The 22,152-nt window shown below is 40.2% G+C and overlaps 1 protein-coding gene across 1 annotated transcript; it reads right to left on the bottom strand.

Moving 5' to 3' along the window:
• Window positions 1–2,231: 2,231 nt before the first annotated feature.
• On the bottom strand, window positions 2,232–20,013 carry LOC138007764 (uncharacterized skeletal organic matrix protein 5-like). The gene is made up of 6 exons (XM_068854830.1): window positions 18,293–20,013; window positions 15,477–15,570; window positions 14,261–14,312; window positions 10,361–10,496; window positions 8,294–8,575; window positions 2,232–3,279 (listed from the first exon to the last, which is right to left on the bottom strand). Exons 1-6 carry the CDS (start codon window positions 18,617–18,619, stop codon window positions 3,040–3,042), a joined length of 1,131 nt encoding a protein of 376 aa, XP_068710931.1. The 5' UTR covers window positions 18,620–20,013; the 3' UTR covers window positions 2,232–3,039.
• Between the last annotated feature and the right edge of the window lie 2,139 nt (window positions 20,014–22,152).

The raw sequence follows: 22,152 nt of genomic DNA, 5'->3' as shown, positions 1-22,152 counted from the left end.
ATCCTTTAATAGGGGGCTGATTAGAGAGAGTGCATGTTGAGCATATGTAAAAGCGGATTCAACCTGAGAATGGATTTTACCGGCAACAGATACACTATGAGGGAAAATTTTTTGAAGTACTACACTCCACAGACTAACAGATATTTAAACGAAAAGTTAAAAAAAAACGAGGAAAAAATAAGCGTCATGGGGACTTTAAGGTCAATTGGATCATGAAGGTTGGTGAAAATGACTAACAAGGCGTATTCTAAATCAGCTGTAGGTGTAATTCACCTCTATTGCTCGGCGACCATTTTGGAGTCCGAGGAGAGCAAAGGCTTTGTCTTTGCATTGTTTTTGCCCGTCTAGCCTCACACTGAATGAGAGGTTGCACGGCCAAAATCTTTTGCTTCGACATGGAGTGATATGGGTCTATTGCCGATTAGGTTTGGACATCATGCTGTGACGTCATGACCGGGATCGGGATTGGCCGATAAAAGCGTTCGGGATTTCGGGATGAAGGGAGAATTTTGGTCGGGATGACTGGATTGAAGAATCATATTGGGGACCCTCCTTGTTGGCCCCAGTCAGTGCATGCGCCGTAGCTAAAACACAATGAGCCTCAGTGACACTTCACCGGCTTGTCTCATATGTGTCACTGTGCAAAGGTCACGTCACAAACAATTGCGACAAATGGCCAAAGGGCAACCCTCAACTGGTCATGCCAGCGCCATTAAAAGAGCAACTATGGACGGATCTTGATCATAGGGGGGGCGGGTATTTGAATACTGGAGAAAAGAAGGGACTAGAGAATTGCATAAGGTCGTGATCTTCTTTAACATGTTACTACTGTTTATGAAAAAATAACTGACCTGAATATATTCTTCTCAGAGGCGTTCAGACCGACTTTCACATCCTTTTACATTGTAAACGACAATTCAGAAGTCTAAACGATGGGCTCCCGTTCCATAAATTATCAAGAAATGTGAAAGCGTACGTTTCAAGCCTGATGAAACGAGGACAGTGGAAGTGCAGCCGTTTCTTTTAATGTCACGCAACGGGGGAGCGTGACAACACTAAAACGGTTGCGAAGGAGACTAGAAAGTGGGAGGTTTTGCGCGGATGCTTGTCCGCAGGAGCCCACGAGCTCTTCGGCTCTGCACACACTGTTTAGAATGGCTAATAAAAATAAAGTCATTGTCAAACCAAGACCAAAATAGCACAAATAATCTATGCAAATTGTGAAGGGTTAGTTCTAAAAATAGAAAGATACGGGCAAAGGTTGACTCAAGGATATAGTTCATAGGGAGGTTCCTATTCATGGGCTTCTGCCCTGACTAATTTCCCTGAATGAAATGTCACATACCGATTTCATGTCAAGGAAACAAGAGAGGATCGAACTTTGTTTATTTTCTCTTGCCGCTCACCACTGCAGTTCTTTATATAATAATTGATTATTCGAATCCGAACTCAGTAATCAAGGGAATGATCGCTGAATGGCGGAGGATCGCATGCTTCCTCAATCCGGCAAGTATTTTTTTACAGGTCACAGGTCAGGTTTGCAGGTCACTGTTGGAACAATGATAAAACAGTCCTAACCCTTAATTAATACCAACCCTAGACCTTAAATCTATTATTTGGGCCTAAGGTTACGTTAGGAAAGTGGTTGAAGTTATTTTATCGAGTAAGATAATGACCTATAAACTTGACCTGTGACCTGTAAAAAATACCTGCTTTTGTTTCAGCATGAAATTTCACCAGTGAAAAAGTTCACGACGTCTGATTGGATGAACGGTGTTTTTCACTAATGAAAGAAAGAGAAGACGTTCGTCATCCGTGGCGAAAAAACTTGCAAGCCGCCCTTTTATTTTCAAAATGTCGGAAAAGTTTGTGGACGCCGGTTCGGTTGACAATTTTATTGCTGAACAAGAGAACAAAGCCACCGTGCAAAAAAAAAAAACCCATAACAATGAAAACAAAAATTGGAGATATTCCAGCAGCAGCGTTAAACGAATACTTGTGTGAGTTTCGCTTCATCGTGTTAATTCTGTTGTCATGCAGTATTGTTTGAAAGAAATATCAGTATTTACAAGATAAATTCATTTTTGGTTCGCTCGAAAGATTTTTGTTCACTCGTTGCGAAGAATCGCAAACTCACTCGTTTGTTTTCTTCACAACGGTGTGAATAAAAATTGTTCGCGCTCACCAAGCCTGCGAGCAGGCTCTTTTATAAGTATCGCGCGAGCGGCGCGAGCGGCGAAGCCGTGAGAGGATTGGCGCGGGAAAGAAGGGATCTTCTTTCTCGCCCCAATCCTCTCGCGCCTTCGCCACTCGCACGACACTTACAAAAGAGCCTGGCAGGTTAGAGCTTAACAACTATGAAGTAATCTCTATTAGTAAAAAATACATATATATACGAGACCCGTTGAAGCCCACAGTGACTTACTCTGCAACTTCTTATGCTTTTAACTGCAGCACTCTCGAGGTTGAGTTGACCACCTCCCAGAGGCCTTGATAGATCGGATGGTATACGAAGAGCAGGCGATCATGGGTTCGAATTCCTGGCGTTCAAGCCTCGGTTCAAGCCTGGATTTCGCTTCCTCCCCCTCCCCCTCGTATAGTCGTTTATGCAAGATAACATACAGCTACAAAACACTTTCGTACTTGTTTCGCGTTTTGTTTTCCTCACAATCTACAACTTTGTTCTTCAAGTTTTTATCCAATGGACGGGCCAAAAAAATGCATGTTTTCCGCGGTCTCTCCAACCCCCCCCCCCCCCCCCCTTCCACGCACACACACACACATACATCTCAACCTCATTTGCCATTCCTCGAACCAACCTTACCGGTGGACGGAAGGTTTATATTACAAGTAGCGGATACATTTAATAAAAGCAGTATCAATGAAGATCAGTAGACAAACGACGACGATATCGAGATCCCTCGTTTTGTCTACGCGTCTAAAATTTGATTTCAAAGCAACGCAGCGAATTTCGATGGGCTGTTGCTCGCTAAGTCCAACATAGTCATTTCCTGCTAAATCCACAATGCGAAAAATTATTTACTGGACGAAGATGTAACCAAAAGCCTTTTTTGAAAGACTACCTTGCCACTCGTTACCACATGAATTTGAAGCTTGCATACCATACCAGCTGCCTCCTGTGCCAAACCCAATTCTGGATGACGCACTGCCTGAGCTACAGTTGTAGTTTGCCTGAAATCCAATGATACCTATGCGAGCGTTACCCGAGGTTGATAGTGAAGGTATGTCAGTGTTAAAACCTTGCAGAGTGCACCCCTCCTGTAATGGAAGAAAAGACGATAGTTTCGTAAGAAATATAGTGCAGTAGCTTTGAAAAGTGACCTTGCGTTTTGTATGCAGTCAGTGTACGTCTATTACAGCGGATTTCGATTGAATGCACAAACTAATTTCAACCTCGTTCCCACGGCTTTTCTCCACCGAGGAAAAAAGCCCTGGGAACGAGGTTGAAACGAATAGGTCATTTCCGAGTTGCTGTTTGCCTCGGTTTCGAAGTGAGTCTTGGTGCTCAACTATTGTAAGGGAAATGAGTTTGATTTGCATAAGAATACGCAACTCATTTCCATTTGAATGGTTGGGCACCAGGACTCGCTATGAAACTGAGGCATACAGCAACTCGGAAATGGGCTATTTAAGATCGCTTTGGGCATATATTGATTGTCTTTAAAATCTCACGCAGCAATGCAGCCATTTAGTAAAGTAACAAGAATTCTGTCTCTCCTTCGTTAGTTCTGTTGGTATTATCCAATCACTGATCGGGGCTCTTCGTGTATGCGTGAAACCAATTGTGATGGTCCCGATCAAACTGGTTTTATTATAAATTCATTTCACGTTTATCTTTTTCTGTTTTTGTTTTATTAATCGGTAACGCTTGTTTGCATAACAACCGATGTAACTAAAATGTAGTACACATAAATGATCAATCTTGTATGATGCAAGTTACAAGCTCGACACATTGTACAATTACACAAATCACATTAATAAATAATAGAAATAAATGATGAAATAATCAATTACAATTATCTATTAGCTGCAAAAGCCAATTGAGGTCAGGCTACTGAGCAACTTCGCCACTCAGTCACCTTAGAACTAAAGGCAGTAAGGGTTGGGGAATGAACAACCTAGTGAGGGAGGCCGTTCCAAACAGGGGTAGTAAGTGGGAAGAAAAAAAAAATTGAATGTATCATAAATTCAGTTCGGAGCGAGAGGTGGTTGAATACCACATCATAAGATAGTCTTGTTTGAGATTGAGAGAGAATCACATACTTATAGAGAGATCCACCCCATCAAGGTTATGGGAGGATATGAAATTTAGTCGTTGTCACTCACGACGCACAGAAAATAGTGACCAATCTAGGACGTTAAGCGTTTAAGAGACACTCGAGTTACGAGAGTAGCCCTCGAAAAACGAAGTGGGCAGCTCTCCGCTGTACTTTCTCAATCAAGGTTTGAAATATTGCGCTGAGTATAGGGATCCCAAGCACAACCGTCTGGCAAATTCAAGAGACGGGCGTACGAGACTAAGATACAGGCTGGCCTTAGTTTCACGAGTACAATGATAAAAATTACTGGAAATGAAGTTTAGAGTTTTTAAAATCTTTTTAACTACATAGTCACAATGATTGTTGAGGCAGAGGTCAGATGAAATGATAACTCCAAGATAAGGGTGTGTGCATGCATTGGTCCTTTCAAGAGCTTGGCCTGTTATGAAATAGTTAGTGATGACTGAGAATATTTTGCGAGTAATGTGCACAGAATAACACTTGCTGCAATTAAAACGCATTTGCGACTTATCTGCCCATGAAGAAAGAAAATCTAAATCTCATTGAAGGAGTTCAAGTGATTTAAAAGAAGAGAGTCCAAGATAGATGATGTAATCGTCAGCAAACAGGCGCATTCGGGAAGAAATGTTATCAGGAAGGTCATTTATGTAAATAAGAAAACGTAGAGGCTCCAAGAATGACCCTTGGGGGACACCTGAGGTGGCACTGCATACCTCAGATTGACACCCACCAACCATAGTAGTTTGTGTACGATCAGAAAGAAAAGACTAAAAAGATACGTTTTGAGTTCTCTCTTAAATGTAATAATGTTATTAATAGCCCTAAGGCCTGGCGGCAAGGCATTCCATAAAACTGGAGAAGCAACTGAAAAAGGAGTATATAACGTGCTCAAGAGTTTTACAGCGAACACAAGGCAATGAGATTGGTCAGTAATCAGTTAAAAGGCTTGAGCGAGATCCCTTCTTGAAAACTGGTGAGACTAAGCCATGCTTCCAGTCAAGAGGTAATTCGCCAGTATCAAGAGAGGAATGATAAATTACCTGAAGGACTAGGGAGATGACATTACTGGATATCTTAAGTGAGTAGAGTGGGATTTGGTCAAGGCCAGAGGCCTTTGAGGGGTTAAGATTTGAACGCAGTTTGGAATGCCTGAAACGCTAACTATAATATTGCCCAGTGGGGCAAAGGGAAAGGGATCAATTTCTAGCACGTCATCTACATTTTCTTTAGTGAAGACAAGAATTCGTTGAGAATACGGACCTTGTCAAAGTTTGAACTACAGTGTCTGCCCTGTGCACTGAGTGTTGGTATACCTACGCTATGTTGCCGTTGTGACTTTACATATTTCCAGAACCGCTCAGGGTTTTCAGTCATGTTGTCAGATAATGTGGAGGAAATGTAGTTATTTCTAGCATGATTTATACCTTGTTTCGTTAGACACCTAAAGTTCTTAAAGTTGCTCCACGCTTCTGCAGTGTTCTTTTGTTTAGCAAGAGTATAGAGGTGGTGTTTTTTCCCGGCTAACCACACACCTGAAGCTCCTTTCAAACCAAAGATTTTAGTTGGAAGACCTAATAATCTTTATTGGAAAGTGCTTTTTATGCATTTCTCATCATCATTTCTAGACCTTTAAAAGCAAACCACATTTGTTCGACTAACGGCATGTTTATCTCAAGAGGAGAAGAAATTCTCACCGTGATTCGTTTGCAAGATCATGAAGAAAGTTCTCAGAGTTTTTACGCTTAAAAGCAAACACTTCCCGTGACTTGGACTTATTTATGTAAGCTTTATGAAGTAGTTTAGTAGTTACTATGTCATGATCACTAAGACCAGGTATAATATCAATAGCTTGAGCAAGCCACGGCTTTGATGTAAATAAAAGGTCCAAATTATTATATGTTGTTCTTGTAGTACGTGTACGTGGTAATCCTGCTTGGTATCAAGTAGTAACATACAATGGTGAGGATCATATCACGAGCTTCAGATTTAACTGACCAGAGATCCCAGCCTATTCCAATCCAGGGATATTAAAATTTCCTCCAAAAATGATAGTATGATTTTTAGCTATTTGTATAATTTCCTCAGGTGATTTCCCAAGCTAATGAAGGTCATGAAGTGACAAAGTAGGAGAGCTTGGGGGCACGATAAAAAAAAAGCCAACAACCTCAGTTGGTTGAGCATTTAGCCTCCCAACCAGGATACGTACACCACCGAAGACAGACCACAACACCGGGAACTACATGCCCTACTCTTTGCGACAAGTGTGTGGGTTCTTTTACGTCTCACAGGATTATGAACATTGAAGGGTTGTGAGACGGGGCCTACGGTTTTTCTTCCTTATCCGAGAAGACTAGAGAGTCTAACCATTTGCAGATGTAATTACAAAGGCAGCACTTCCTCCTGAGTTATTTAAAGACCCTGAGTGTTGGTCCAGCCGGAGTTGAACTCACGACCTCCCGCGTGACAGCCCGGTGCTCGGAGATATTAGCTCCACCAAGCTACTCTAAAATCCGAGGGTAAAGAAAGATATATGATATACGATATGATATGATGAGTTATGCCCGTTTATCTATACGCAGGTGATCTCGCAATCCGTTGAATCAAAATGAGGAGTACATGCAGTAAACACCCACATATAAGAAGTGGATTAAGAACATCAGACTGAAATTTGGCCAATAAAGCACCATATAAATAAGAACAAATTCAGCCTGATAAATAAAATATGTTCTTAATACAAAAGGAAAGGATATTAGGATAAGGAAACAATACAGTGCAGTAACTTATATCAAAGAACTATGGTTTTCAGGACCATTACAAACTATAAAATCTATAACAAAAAAGCATTGTATGTTAATTAAACCTCTTGTAATATTTCTGAAACCGATGTTAAGAACATTTTAAGAACACTTTCAGGCTGATTTCTCACTAAGCACCCCTCAAATTACACGATCAGCCTTAAACCTAAAAAAATATATATGCGGGTGTTTACTGTAGTAGCAATAAAGCTTTTGACAGCAATAAGGACACTACCACCGTCATTATTGAAGCCCCATTGAGTTTTTGACTCTTCCACATTAATGACATACTCCGAGGAAAGGGACGACAACGAAACTATTTTGTTTTGTTTTTTGTTTTGTATTGTTTGTTTGTTTATTTGTTTGTTTGTGGAGGGGGATTAGGGTTCAGGGTTAGCTCGACAGGAAAAGTTTTAAGCTTTATGGACAGGGGATGTGGATCGATTCCCTCGATCCAAGTGATCCACCCGTCGTAGAACCCCCACTTTAATATATATATAGTTTACGTCATAGAAAGTGCGGCGTACGGGGTTTTATTCACGAGTTGTTTGTGTCAAAAACCCGAACGAGCGAGGAAGGAGCGAGTGAGGGTTTTTGACACAAACAACGAGTGAATATAACCCCGTACAAAGCAATTTCTATGTCGTGAACTGTTTATTACACATAAGACGAGAACTTTCATTAAAATAGTTTTCTGAACGCAAATTAGAAACAAAAACTCACTAACAATAGAACCAAATGCAAATTTAATTTAATTCAATAACAAAGTACGATTTGCACGAGATGCACGAGTGATTGGCATGGAAACGCCTTTACGCTATCGTTGATTGGTTATACTTCCACATGTGAAATAGCTGTACGCCATTTTGATTGGCTGTATAAGCCTTTTCCACATGTGAAAATAAAGCGTATAGATTTGTACAAATGAGCTTTATGGAATAAAATTCTCATGCTATGTGTAATAAATTACTTTATAGAATGCCTCGATGAAGCGTCTTTCTTTCATTTGCTTTATGCCTGTTTTTACACTGGCTTTTCGATAGAAATTGTTCGGCCGTTGAGTACCACCCTCGGCCAGCGGACTCTGGTGGCATCCAAGATTTCAGGTACATCAGGTTTTTTTCCCGGCTTGTCCATGTATATAAATACATGTATGCAACCTATTACAAAGCGGAGGTGGGATTATAAAATACTCACGCCAATTTTTGAGTTATGCAGCAGGCTTTTCCATTCCGTCACAGTCAAATTCGTTGCCCTGTGTGTGCCGTCGGATATCACGTCCCTCAATGAAGAGGCATTGTGCTTCAATGAAATCCAGCTAGTTTTCCCCAGCGCATCCTTCATACCTAAACAGAGCCGCCTGAAAGGTGTCGACCAAAAGCTACTCAGCTTCGTCTCTTCCTCCTTCAAGCTCGTTCCTGCGTTCCCATTGTACGTATCAGTATTGCTCCAATATGCTGAATCATACGTGAAGGTTTGCTGTGACCAAAACAACAACAGCAGTGTGTTTCATTCCCTTTTTTATTATTTTTTTTTCTTCTATTTTTTTTTTCTTGAATATATGAAGTTTCATATATTTGAACTGCGGAATAGAATGAAAAGAAAATTGGAAAGATCACCGCTGTTAGTAAAGCAACGTAAGGACGATTCCTACTATTTTTATTGGGCCAACGTTCTGCGCATCTCGAGATACTCGGGTTTCCTATTGGTGGTGCTTGCTAAGACAGGGATATTTTTGCGCGGTTTAAAACTATGCGGACAAAGCAGAACTCAGCAGGTGCTCTTGGCATCCAAAAAGGAAAATTGGGGGTAACCACGCCGCAGTTTTTGAGAGATAATTAAGCTTCAATTTGGAAAAGAACGCCATACATTGCTCTCTATTTTAAAGCTTTTTACAAATATTGTTGATTAATTATCTTTGAAAAACACGCGGTTACGTCCAGTTTTCTTTTTGGATTTCAATAACACTTGTTAAGATCTGCTTTTCCCGAGCCCTTTCACCACCGAGGGCTTCCCCATTGACGAGTAAAATCGTCTGCCGTTATACAGAGTAAAATCTATAAGTGTCAATTGGCATTTATGGCAGTGAAAGGTTTAACCCGCGCAAAAATACCTTTGAATTAGTTGGCACCGTCCTTTGCAGTTGCAAAGGAAGCCCCAGAAAACCCAGGCTGCCTAGAACACGACCCCATCGTGCGATTTACTCTACCATGGGTTTCAGAATCCCTTGCAAGCTTTAAGCTGCTCAACGTAACATCGGTGGTCTCTCCAATTACTGCAATGCAAATTTCATTTCAGTATGTTTCATTGTCTCCTAGAAGCCTCCTTCAATAATTATTATCTTTGAACTCTACACTTCAAGAGTCCAGTCCAAAAATTCCGCGATGCCAAGGAGGCCTTTTGACGTGGTCGCGATAATTCGCAGCGGCAGAAAATAGTAAACAAAATCGTTGATGGGATTCTTTACGTTTTTGAAAAACGCGGCGATTTCCTTCTCGTCCAAGGTTGTCTCTTCAAAGATGGGGGGAAATGAATGCAGGGCAAACACAGAAGAATCTCTTCTGTCAATAACACCCGTCTCCAAAAGGTCTTTTTCTTTTTAAACCGAGCCTTTTGCTCAAATACTGTCGCTGACTCTATTAGATCAATTTTTGAGTGACTTTCTACGACTACGACAGCTTCTCTGGGTATGGCTAGAGGAAACCACGTAGCACTTTATCAGGAGTTCCTGACTAAGAGTGAACAACAGCACTGTATTCCTGTCACGGCGTTTTCACAGACCTATTCATTTTTAGATTGAATTTTCCCCGAATGAAACTTCCTCAGGAGGCCGATGACCAATCACAAGAAACTCACCTGATGTCACATCATAGCGTCACTGAACTGGATTTGCCTTTGTTTTTTGGCGGAAGAGGTAGTCTAAAAATAGACCGGTCTGCAAAAATCCGTGACATAGGCCTACAATACTCGTCACAAATCGTTGAAACAGACACAGAATTTTCTGGAAAAATCCTGAGATTTCTACTTCACACTAATTCCCCCCCCCCCCCCCGAAATGTGCCTTGTCCCTCCCCAATGTTGAGCCACGCGTGTTTTGAAGCACTGAGACCACTGTGATACCCAAATCAACATTGGGGAAGGGGAAACAGTGTTTCAAGATTTTTGACGAGTATTGTAGTATGGTAGTTGTTCACTCCTAGTCATGGCCTTCTGATTTTGTTCAATTGTAGAATCAATTTAGCTTGCCAGATGCTTGTTAAATACCTTGTTCCCATCTATCTTCATAATTAGCGTCCATCCTCCATCGCCACACCCGGGAATTGGAGTCATGTGACAGAATACGTGTGCATACCGAGACGGTGATTTGGCGCGAATGAAGAACGACCCATCAACACGAATTCTAGCAATTTTAAGAAAGACTGAATCAACAACGAATTTTCGCATGACGGGAATTATCGGAACGACACCCGTGTTTTCTATCCGGATATGGCATGAATCAAAAGTTTTCTCTAAGAGTTCCCTTTCCATAGAGTTTGATTGCATAATCTTCGTTTAGATCGAAGGCTCCACCTATTTACAAGGTATGTTTAAGTAGCGAGCTTTCATCAGCTCATATAACTAAGAGCCTCCACATGCTATATAAAGGCCACCAAGACAGAAGACCTTGATGAAGTTATTTTATATTTGATTCTCTTCACGTCGACACAAAGGAAAGGGTTTGAAGTAAAATAATCGTAATTTAATGCACGAGGGACTCGTTTGTTTTTCTTCGACTGCAAAACAAAGCCGATTGAGTGGATAAATCTACCGCACAAAATGTCTTTCTAAAGTGAACTCATTTACTCCTGTGGTATTGCAAATTGCAAAACAAGTGTTGACGACAAACCCTTGAGCTCCTTTAAGTGGTAGTCTACTTCCAACTGGGTTTTTTCTATCAGTGTTATAAAATTTAAATGTTACGTTCAGTTCTTCGCCCCCAGAGGCTGCCAGCTTCAATAGTGAATATACAGCTTCTCTAAATTATATATTAGGGACTATATGACGATCTACGACGGCAACGTCGACCAGTAATAGAGCGTTTTCACCTGACGTCACGGCAGCCATGTTGGTGCTCCAAAACAAAGAAACGGCGGTCATGTTGGTGTTCCAAACTAATCCTCTGGGAATTGAACTCTATTTTTATGCGAATAGTTTCTTTTGTTTCATTGTACTAGCACCATTATAGTCACATGAGTGAAAACGCTCTATAGGGAGCTTCAGCAAAGACAACGGCAACGCGAACGTTACAAATTTGCATATTAAGTGAGCAAAAACAATAGCTTTGCACGCTCTGCACATGAATTTTTCATTTTTGTCCATTTCTTTGCCGTCGTTTGCAAAACGTCATTGTGAAATAGCCATATTGGAGGTTTTTTGGAGAACGTCAGCAATTGGAGATAAATTTTCATTTTCTCACCTTAATTAAGCGCCGCTCATAACGGTTTCATGCCTGAGGGACTGCCATACCTTTGTCATATTAAAAAGCTTGGAATAGTCGCGAAGTGATTGCAATAATGCGAATTTATGTTTTAAGATGACGTTCTCGATAATTTCCGCTACTCCCGTCATCGATGCTAAAGGTCCCCAATGTTGCAGCTCTCGTAACGTACAATTTGATTGGCTCGCTACCCAAGGCAAAAACGAAACAGTAATGTAGCAGCTCTCGTAACCTGCTATTGTTTGGTATTGTAAACAGCTTCTATTTTTTAGTCCAAGTCATTGTTTCAATTGTTTAATCTTTTGTTTTTGGCTAGGGTAGCGAGCCAATCACATTACACGTTACGAGAGCTGCTATATTACTGACGTCGACGAAAATGTCACATCAAAATATTGCTCTGCACTGTCGTAAGTCTTTTGCGATTATTCAATCACGTTCACTTCGTACAATGTAGGTGAAGTATCCTGAAAATAACTTGGTACGAGCGGTTTCAGAGTAAAAATATAAAATGGAGGTTTGCATTTGTATGCTCAAGTTGACATCAAAGCCTCGAATTTGGAGATTTTTCATCTTTGTAGTGCAGAGTACCGCTAAAGCTAAAATGCGAGCCGCACGTACAGCACAATAACTTTTCTTCTTTTAGCCAATGATATTGTTTTGTGGCGTCCTATTGTACTTAAATAAGTGAAGGAGATGGAGTAATTGCGAAAGACGTACGAATGGTGCAAAGTTCAAAAGGTAAAGGTCTTTGTTTTACGAGGAGTAACACGTGACAGTGAACCAGAATTACTGTTAAACATGTGGCCCTCGGTTCGCACATTTTACTCTTCTTTCTCCGTCAATGCTCCGTTTTACGGGTATTCAAAGCTACAACTACACGGATCAGAGGAAAGTCGAAACAGACGTCGATGGAAAGACGGGGATCGAACTAGCGCAGAATGCTGCGCACTAACCGACTGAGCTACGCCTGTCTCTAACGTTGCCAGCGACGTCGCTGTCGTAGATATAAAGCTGAGTCCCTATTCGCTGTCTCATTTTACTTTTCAATTGGTTCTTATCTAAAGAGCTGAGCTGTCGTCTTTTTGTTAAACAGAAAAAAAGGCATCCTCTTTTTACCTGGATATCAAGAGTTTGGTGGACAAGAGTGTTTTCTCTAACCACGAAATCATCAGCGTGTTTTGAAAGCCGTACGACGGCTACGATAACTCCACACAACGACAATTTAACTGGTTCAGTGAAGATAGAGCGAGTTTCAATTGAGTGTCGTAAAACCAAAACCAAAGTAATTACTTTGGCCAATCAAAAAGCACGGAGATAATCCAGCAAACCAATCGAAGTAATTACACGTAGCCGGCACAAAGCGCGGGAAAATGTGCACCCACGAGCCACGATTGGTTTTGGTTTCACTTTTGATTGGTTGAAAAAATGGCGCGAGAACTTTGAACCAATCACTGAGTGAAGTAATGCAAAACCAAAGCAATTAGCTAATTACTTTCGACACTCAATTGAAAACCGCTCTATTAGGGAGCTTAAGAAACGACGACGCCGACGGGAGAAACAACGCTTCTAAACAGTGAGATCATTAGGTGAAGAGACAGAGAAAAATAAGCGTTCTACACGTGCAGTACGCATTTGAGGACATACTTTTGCGGTAAACTGCACGGTAAGGACATGAAGACACCAAATCCAAGTTTTTGACGACAACGTGAGCTTACAAATGTGAACCAATCATTTTCTATTTTTTTGCTAAAACCGCGCGTACACATTGCACGAGGTGAGCGAGATCGAATAATTGCTAAAGACTTACGATAGCGCAAAGTTATATCAAGTTTGAAGAGAAGTTTTCGTCGCTGTCAAAAAAGATCTACGACGGCGACGGTCGACGAAAACTTGGCTCTTCCTACCATATGAGCGAGGTATCCCAAAAATAAATTGGTACGAGCGGTTTCAGAGTGAAAAATGAAAGATTCTCTGTTGCATGCTTACGTTATCGTCCAAACCTCAAATTTGGTGATTTCAGGTCGTCGTTATGCAGAGGACCGCAAACATACTTGCTAAAATCCGTGCTGCACGTGCAGAACGATTATTTATACTCTTTTAAATTAACCAATGACGTTACTGTTTTGCAGCGATGTCGTAGTCGTAGCCGTCGTCGTTTCTTAAATTCCCTAATAACCATGCTGCACGTGCGGCACGCATTTTAGTGCGTTTCTTTTCCCTATTGTGCATAAAAACAGCCGGAAAATAACCCCGTGGCGTAAGCATTTGACGATAAAGTAAGCATAAGCTGTGAATCTTTTCCCTTGGGGTGCAAGGATGGCGCAGTGGTGAGAGCATTTACATCCCACCAATGTGGCACGGGTTCGATTCCCAGATCCGGCGTCATATGTGGGTTGAGTTTGTTGGTTCTCTACTCTCCTCCGAGAGGTTTTCTCCTGGTACTTTGAGTTTCCCCTGTCCTCAAACACCAACATTTGACTTGATTGTGTTAATTGCTAATTTCAGTTTACAGTGTCCCCAATTGGTGATCAGCGCTAGAACGACTAGACACTTAAATAAAGTTCCTTTCCTTTCTCTGTATGGTTATCTGAAAAGCCTTTGTGCAAATGGAGGTAACGTATATTTTTAAGTGGGGATTTCGTAGCCGTTATCGTAAACTCAGTCTTTTAATCAACTTATTAGCCCACCTGGATTTTTCCCAGATTTCCTTACAAGAAACAGGTAAGCTGGAGATGGCAACTACAAGATCAAGATGGATAGTATACCTGTTAGTGACAGTCGTAAGCCTCTTGTTGTAATTATAACCTAGTCGGTACTTATTACTTCTCCTTTTAGTGGGCGTTTTAGTGGGACCCACAGTGGTGTAGTGGTTAGCACGCCAGACAGAGCTCTTGGGAGTGGGTTTAAATCACAGGCTGGAACATCGATTAACATCTTAATAACATGGGTGACAAATTGCTCCTTAATTTTGGCGCGAAATTTCAGCGTTAATTTATAATTTCACATGTGAAATTACATTGTTGCCGTGGCAACTTTTCATATAGTGCTAAAATGGCGTCCAGGTTTGAAAATTAAGTAGTAATTTGTCACCATGTTATTAATGGCAAATCAAATGGTATACCCCTGAAATTAGGGAATAATTTCACTTGCGTTTTGTCCAAAGTCAAGTAATTTCCCTCGCCTGAAGGCTCGGGAAATTATTTGAATTTGGACAAAACGCGCGTGAAATTATTCCCTAATTTCACGCGTCACCATTTAATTACCCATACTAAGAGTTCTTGATTCTGGCTTTGCGATACATATTTTAGACTTTGTAGTCTTCTTGAAAAGGGGCGATAAGCCGTTTACCTCGTTGCATATCAATCTTTGGTTTATATTAAAACAGTTGATAGCGTTGAAGGCGTGCGCTGATTGGCTACTCTACTCCGAATGTCCTTTGTTATCGAAAACTGAACTACGGATATCAGACTCCCAGCATTTTCATTGGCTCGCCGAACACAAGCTATCAGTTCATATACTCTGCTGTACCTAATATGGTCATGGAACGAGTCAGCAATAAAGCAGCTCTGAGAAAAATGGCCCACAAAAGCCGTTTCGGACCGGAACTGACCGAAGCAGAAATCGATGCTTCAGTGGAAGAGTTGCTGATCCAGGAGTTTTCAATAAAACAATCATTCTACTCGGGCTTGCTGGATATAAAATGATTATAACCAACTCGTTAAGAAACCAACAAATCTTTTGAAAAGAGTATAGCTTCTCAATCTTTCCCCCAACACGGTTGATGTTGCACACCTCTCTGATTAAGATCGACTCTTATAAAAGCCCAGTATCCTATTCTTGGATGTATTCAGTACCTAATTCCTAGATTCTTGCGAAAAAAAGTCAAATAGTTTAAACACTCACCGTCCCCTGGGCGGCAAGCACTCTCAGATCTGCACCTGCAGTCACATTGGCTAGCGGCGTCCACCGTTTTTGGAAGAGGAGTATTTTTCGCAGGCTGATGTGAAAGATAAGGTCAGAATTAGCATATCTTTACCTTCAAAATATCATCACTTTATTGGAGAACAAAAGAAGACTTACAAAACTGGAGACACAGAAGTTTACAATATGGTTCTTCTACATTCTTATTTATGAGTCCGGTTACTGGTGGAACGCCAACTAGTTACCTATTCTGGCTCAAATTGGTGATCGACACCGGCGCCCAAACAACTCGGTCACGCTTCCTCCTTTGATCGGCGAGAAAGTCCTACGTTAATTTTAAGGCAACCAGAAGTGACGCAAATGCAATTGAAGTTGTCACGTGCTCCACAGAGCTTTCCCTTGCTCGGTGGTGGCAGTTTAGTCATTGGTTGAATCGTTTTAAATACAATTTCTTTTTTTCCCGTCGATATTAATTAAACAGCTTCCTAAAAGAGATGATCCAAATCACAGACTATAACATTTAACGGAAACCTGTAGAAAACAGAGCCGAGAAATCTCATTCATATTGTCCTTGTATCCCGAGTCACTGAATTAGGCTGTTCTTCGTTAACTTCGAAAAGCACGGTTATATAAATACATCTGCATGGTACAAAGAAATCCCACTCTTGATTGTTGGCAGACCACTATAAGAGATTGAAAGAAGCCAGCTTTTGTCAGCTAACAGTTAAAATTTGTGCTTTATTCTCTACTTTATGACGGCGCACAGGTGGCTCAGTTGGTTGAGCCATCGGGCTGTCATGCGGGTGGTCGTGAGTTCGGCTCCGGCCGGATCAGCACTCAGGGTCTGAGGGAAAAGTGCTGCCTTTGTAATGACATCAAGCTTTCTCGGATAAGCAATGCAAACCGTCTCACAACCCTTCACTGTTCACACAACCCTGTGCATGCATGTTTACTCAGTCGTGAACAGAAGATGCTTTGTTTTTCGCAAGTTTAGTAGGCAAGATTTGTTAGAAAAAGGAAAAAAAGGCCGCAATGCGTTTCGAACAGGTGCAAAGATTCATTTTAGCGAAAAAAATATTTTGGGATTAGGGGCAATTTAGAAAATCTCCGTTTTTTCTATTGGCCAATAAGAGAGCGAGGCAAGTTATAATTTGGTGGCGTCAGATTGAATAAAATTGAAGTTTCTCCCATTTTTGTCTCGCGTTCTTCTCGTGTTTTGACTTAATGTTGACCCCTCTGCCTTTTTGTTATTGTAAAAAACGGATGGATATCAGTTTTTCATGCGTCTTTCCTGTTATTGACGATGAATTTCGTCATAACATTGTCAAAGTAGTCTGCGGATCTATTCGGCTATCGCCTCGTGGATCCACAGGTACTTTAACTTTGACAATGTTATGACGAAATTCATGATCATGCAATAACAGGACAGATGCATGAAAAACTGACATCAATTTGTTAAGTAGAAAATGCGCTATATAAATATTCATTTTACCATTACAAAGAGTTGGATATGGAGTTCCCGGGTGTTTTGATATAGCCGCACGCGGTGAAGGGTTACCCTCTCTGTGTCAGCTTGTTCAATAAGTGTTACCCGCCCCAAGCGTGGAGAATCTTCTCTCATTAATTATCTAATTTGATTTTCAGCTAATCCACTCAATTTAATAAGGCACCCTCCTTATCCCTTGCCGTCCATCAGATGTCCACTCCTTATTAACGACGAACTCTTAGCTGGATCAATATTGGGATTTGAGAAAATTTGTTTCAATTTCCGCTCGGCTTTTTTCACGTCACTCGGACTATTTTCTCAACAGGACAATAAACTGAAAGAGCAGTATGAGGAGGCGTGAGTGGCCATACATTTAATATTGAACTGAACCTGACACTTGCATTTAATTTTGTGACTGCAGTTTTATCAAATGGAAACATGCTTTTAACCAGACCCAAATTTATGGCCATGCAGTTGTTCTATCAAAATTAAAAGGTCAACTGACGAGTCTTTAGTTTCACTACTCGTTTTAGTGTTGACAGCATGTTAATGTAGCTGAATTGAATTGACATGGTTGAATATCATGTATAGTTGACTTTCATTGTTTCCGACAAACCTTGAAGGCCGACGGAACCATACTCAAAGTAAAATACATAAAATTGAAAAAAGGAAGTATTGCAACCCTATCTAAAATGCATAACGGTAAAATACGTTTACGAATTAGAAATTTTAAGATATCAGGGCAAATGATGTGTTCTCTGCAAACCTGGATAGGTATTATGCAATTCATGGAGATAGTATCTGTTGGGGTTCGTTTGCCCAAAAGCAAAAAAACTTCGAGGGACTGAAAACTTTTGGAAACTCATATCTGATAAATGCTAGCTCGCCCCTGAAAAATATAGCTTTAAAGCATTTTAGGCAAAAATAATAATTGACAAGTGGAAAGCGTATTAAAGTTAAAAGTAGTGTTTTCGTAAAATGATAAAATTGCAATCCAAGCTAGCGATTTTTTTTTCAAATTTTATTTCGAGTTGCATGCCAACTAAATTTCACCGGATAGCTAGGTAGCATCAAATTCACCAGAACAAACTGAGCAGTCTCGTGCAATCTTTGCAACAGACTGAACAGAAATAGACATTCAGTTAAAGCCCTTTAAGGATGTTGGGGAAAATATAGACCATTGCAATTTATCCAAAAGACTATCATCTTACCTTTAATATAACATTACATGAACTATAAAATTACTCGCCGAAACTAGCTGCAACTTGCGTTGCGAATGTTGTAAGAATACAAACGAAGTATATAACCTTACCCTTATTTGGTGAAACACAACTCCTCGCTTCGTGAACAGTAGGTCTGTCTGAACAAATTGTGTTTGAATACCTTCATTGTTCAACTCACAGAAACCTGTGTTCATGTCGTAATTGTACGAAACACACGTAGTATCACCTTGGCAGGCAAGGGTGCAGCTCAACCAGTCATTCGAGGAAAAGCTTTTGATAACATAGTTGGCCAAGTATCTATCTACTTCGGTTACCGAAACTGATCCTCTTGAAAATTGAACCGCGATAAAAAATGCAAGAAAACCAAAAAGGTTATGTAAGGTGATAGAAATATTTTGCATAGCTATGTCAAGCATGAACCTCACTCACAGCTTACAGCGTAAGCTATTTTTCAAGTTCGCAACACTGTACTGTCGATCCGTGCCTTGCCAGACAACCAGAATATTGCATATGGAGTACTTTGTCACTATTAAGATTCTCAAATCGGGCTGTTTTTGTGATGCAAAATTGACAGAACGTCAAGAGAGTCAGCCACCTGACAGAAAAGTTCGTATTAATTCTGGACTTTCAATAAAGGTGTCATCAAGAAAAAAAAACGACAATAATCACTAACAGAGAAAAGCAAACAAAGATCTTAGTTTTCTCTCTTGATTCAATCGCAGAAGTCGAAGGTAAGTTGACGAATTTGTAGTCCATTCACGGTAACTCCTGCTCAGTCAACATGAAGTTGCCAATGTATCGCTTTTCTATTCGTCGACAACTTAAAATGAAATTGGAGTCATACTTTCATTGGAAGCAAATAGGTTCGAGGAGATTTTCATAATGTTTCAGAGGGTGCTGTTGTGTTTTTTCAGCTGTTCTGGCTATGTAAACCAAAATTGCTCATGCAGGGGTTTGTGTCCGCACTTGTCAAACCGGTTCTGTTCTCTGGAAGGTTTCGATTCTTTGACAGCCAAGACAAAAAATGTTTCTTGCAATGCCGCAGTGGAACAAAATTAATAAAATCAATTCCGGCAGAAGGCCGTTGATGAAATTACTAATCACTAACATTTAAAAATATTATTTATTTGGTCCGGCTTTCAAAATGAATTATGTATGGACTGAATTATCTTACCACGTTCACTGGGGCTCTCCAAATACGAGGACGTTTAATAAAAATGGCCGTTATTTACTAGGTAAATGCAACGGCATGGGCTAAAGCTAACGTTTTTTTTTTTTTTTTTTTTTTTTTTTTTTTTTTTTTTTGTCTTTGAAAGATTTAGTTTTTGCTTAAGTGACTGAAAAGCCTCCAGAAGAGATGAACTCCAGCTGTGTTCAAAATAAGTTGTCATATACGTCATTGACAACAGAATGAACTCTGGCCAACTGGCCCCGAGGAGAAGACAAGGCAAAAAATGAAACTATTTAATTTTTTACGCATTCTAACCACATGCAGTCATAAAATTATTTTAAATATTTTAAAACCGCAGAGGATTCAAGACAAGCTAAAATTTTATTTTGTCAGCGAGTTACAGAAGTTGCGAAAATTGACGATTTTAGTGGTGTATCCGTCGCCCAACATGTACACCAAAACTTTAGTGCGTAAATAAAGAAATTATATGCTAGGAACGTTTAGTGTCACACAGAGTCACCGCGAGCACTTTTCATTCGACGCTATTTTCGAACATTTCGGGTGGTATCAGTTCCGGAAAAGATTTTTTTGAATTTCCACGCGAAATGTTCGAAAATTCCGTTTTTGAGTGAATGGATAGCTCCCAGAATAATTTTCTTTTCTCGCAACTAAAATCTTTGTTTTTTCTTCATAAAATGAATTTTTTTAAGTGGGCTCCACTTCTCTCACGAAAGCAAGGTTGAGGGTAACAACTTCATGTACAATATTGTGGTGATGACCGGGACGGTAGGGACAGCCCACAAATATTGTTGCCTTCGATTCAATTCGTTTCAGGTTATGGTCCAGGAGATAGGAAAAAGCATAGCTTTGAAGATGGACGCGCGTTCGTTGATGACGAACAGGGATTGAAAAAGACTAAAAAGCCACCCCGGTGATTGAAGGTTGAAAGTATGTACAAAGAATATTTAAAAAATGGAACTCAGCATGACAGGATTGTAAGAGAAATTAAAGGGCTACCATAATAGAGAAGATACCGTAAAGAGAGATATATCGAAAGCACTATCAAGATTGCAGCTGCAACTGATGATAGAGCGAGTTTCAATCGAGTGTCGTAAAACCAAAACCAAAGTAATTACTTTGACCAATCAAAAAGGACGTAAACCAATCAAAATTCGAAGTAATCACACCTAGCCGCGCCGACACAAAGCGCGGGAAAATGTGATCGCACGAGCCATAATTGGTTTTGGTTTCACTTCTGATTGGCGTGAGAAGTTGCCCGAGAACTTTGAACCAATCACTGAGTAAAGTAATCGTAAACCAAAGCAATTCGCTAATTACTTTCGACACTCAATTGAAAAACGCTCTAATGACAGTAGAAATTGTCAATTGACAAGCGAGGGTTACTTCTCTCATTTGTTTATAAACCGAAATTCAAATGTACATTCATTCCATTGATCCTTCACGTATGGGGCGCCAAATGTAAAAATATTATTTAAGTACTTTCCCCCTATATTTTGTGTTATTTATAAATAACACATTCAACTACCTTTGCGATTTATAAATCACAAGGTTACGAACTTCGCGATTTATAAATCGCAAAGTTACCAACTTTGCGATTTATAAATCGCAAGGTTACGAACTTTGCGATTTATAAATCGCAAGATTACAAACTTTGCGATTTATAAATCGCAAGGTTATCAACTTTGTGATTTATAAATCGCACAGTTGGTAACCTTGCGATTTATAAATCACAAAGTTCGTAATCTTGCGATTTATAAATCACAAAGTGTGATTTATAAATCGCACATTGCGATTTATAAATCACAAAGTGCGATTTATAAATCGCACTTTTGCGATTTAATAATATAACCGCAAACACATAAAATTAATGCCGCGGGCTCGTGGTCCAATGTTTTGACTTTTTGGTTCAAGACAAAACTTGACAAGACCGCTCTCCTCAGCCGTCTCACGAACAATTTCTGATGCATCAAGTGCTCAGGAATCATGACAGAAAAGCGAGGTAAGGATAGGTTTTATTTTCTTCATCAATTTTATTTCGATTTATGGCGAATCGGTCTGAATTGTAAGCTTCTTTTTTTAATTTGCCGAGCTCGAAAAAGTAGGATGAAAATCATTTTGTCCTGAATTTCATATTTACGTCCGACATAGACACTTTTGCGAGCGAAATGATGTAATATAATATGCACTTGTCAGCATCTTTTGCATCTTGGCACTGATGGAATTTCTGCTAATGTTAATAGAGATTCATTTCATTGATTGACTCCGTCACGGAAAGAAATGAGCCCAATAAATTGACCTGCTCTGAAGTATTCTGCTTCAAAGATTCATAGCTCAGTTGGTAGAGCATTGCATCGGTATTTCAGAGGTCATGGGTTCGACTTCCGTTAGAGTCTTAGAGCGACCTGTATTTTTCAGGGGTCTAGCGAAAATGGTTGCTTCAATTGTCGACTGAAGTCCGAGGATCACTTCTCTCATTCCTTAATGATAACTCGCAACGACACAGGTAAAGATGAAGCTAGATGAAATCGTTCAAACCTGAGAAGGAGCGGTTGGTGGGATGGATGCGCTACGTTAAAGATGCTGTAATCTCGAGCTCTGAAAATTGAAAACATGGCAATAAAACGAAGCTTACAATTCAGACCGATTCGCCATAAATCGAAATAAAATTGATGAAGAAAATAAAACCTATCCTTACCTCACTTTTCTGTCATGATTCCTGAGCACTTGATGCATCAGAAATTGTTCGTGAGACGGCTG

The sequence above is a fragment of the Montipora foliosa genome, chromosome 6 (assembly GCF_036669935.1).
Source record: "Montipora foliosa isolate CH-2021 chromosome 6, ASM3666993v2, whole genome shotgun sequence".
Lineage (NCBI taxonomy): Eukaryota > Metazoa > Cnidaria > Anthozoa > Scleractinia > Acroporidae > Montipora > Montipora foliosa.
Note: the sequence above shows the minus strand (reverse complement) of the source record. Positions and strands in the feature narration are given on the sequence as shown.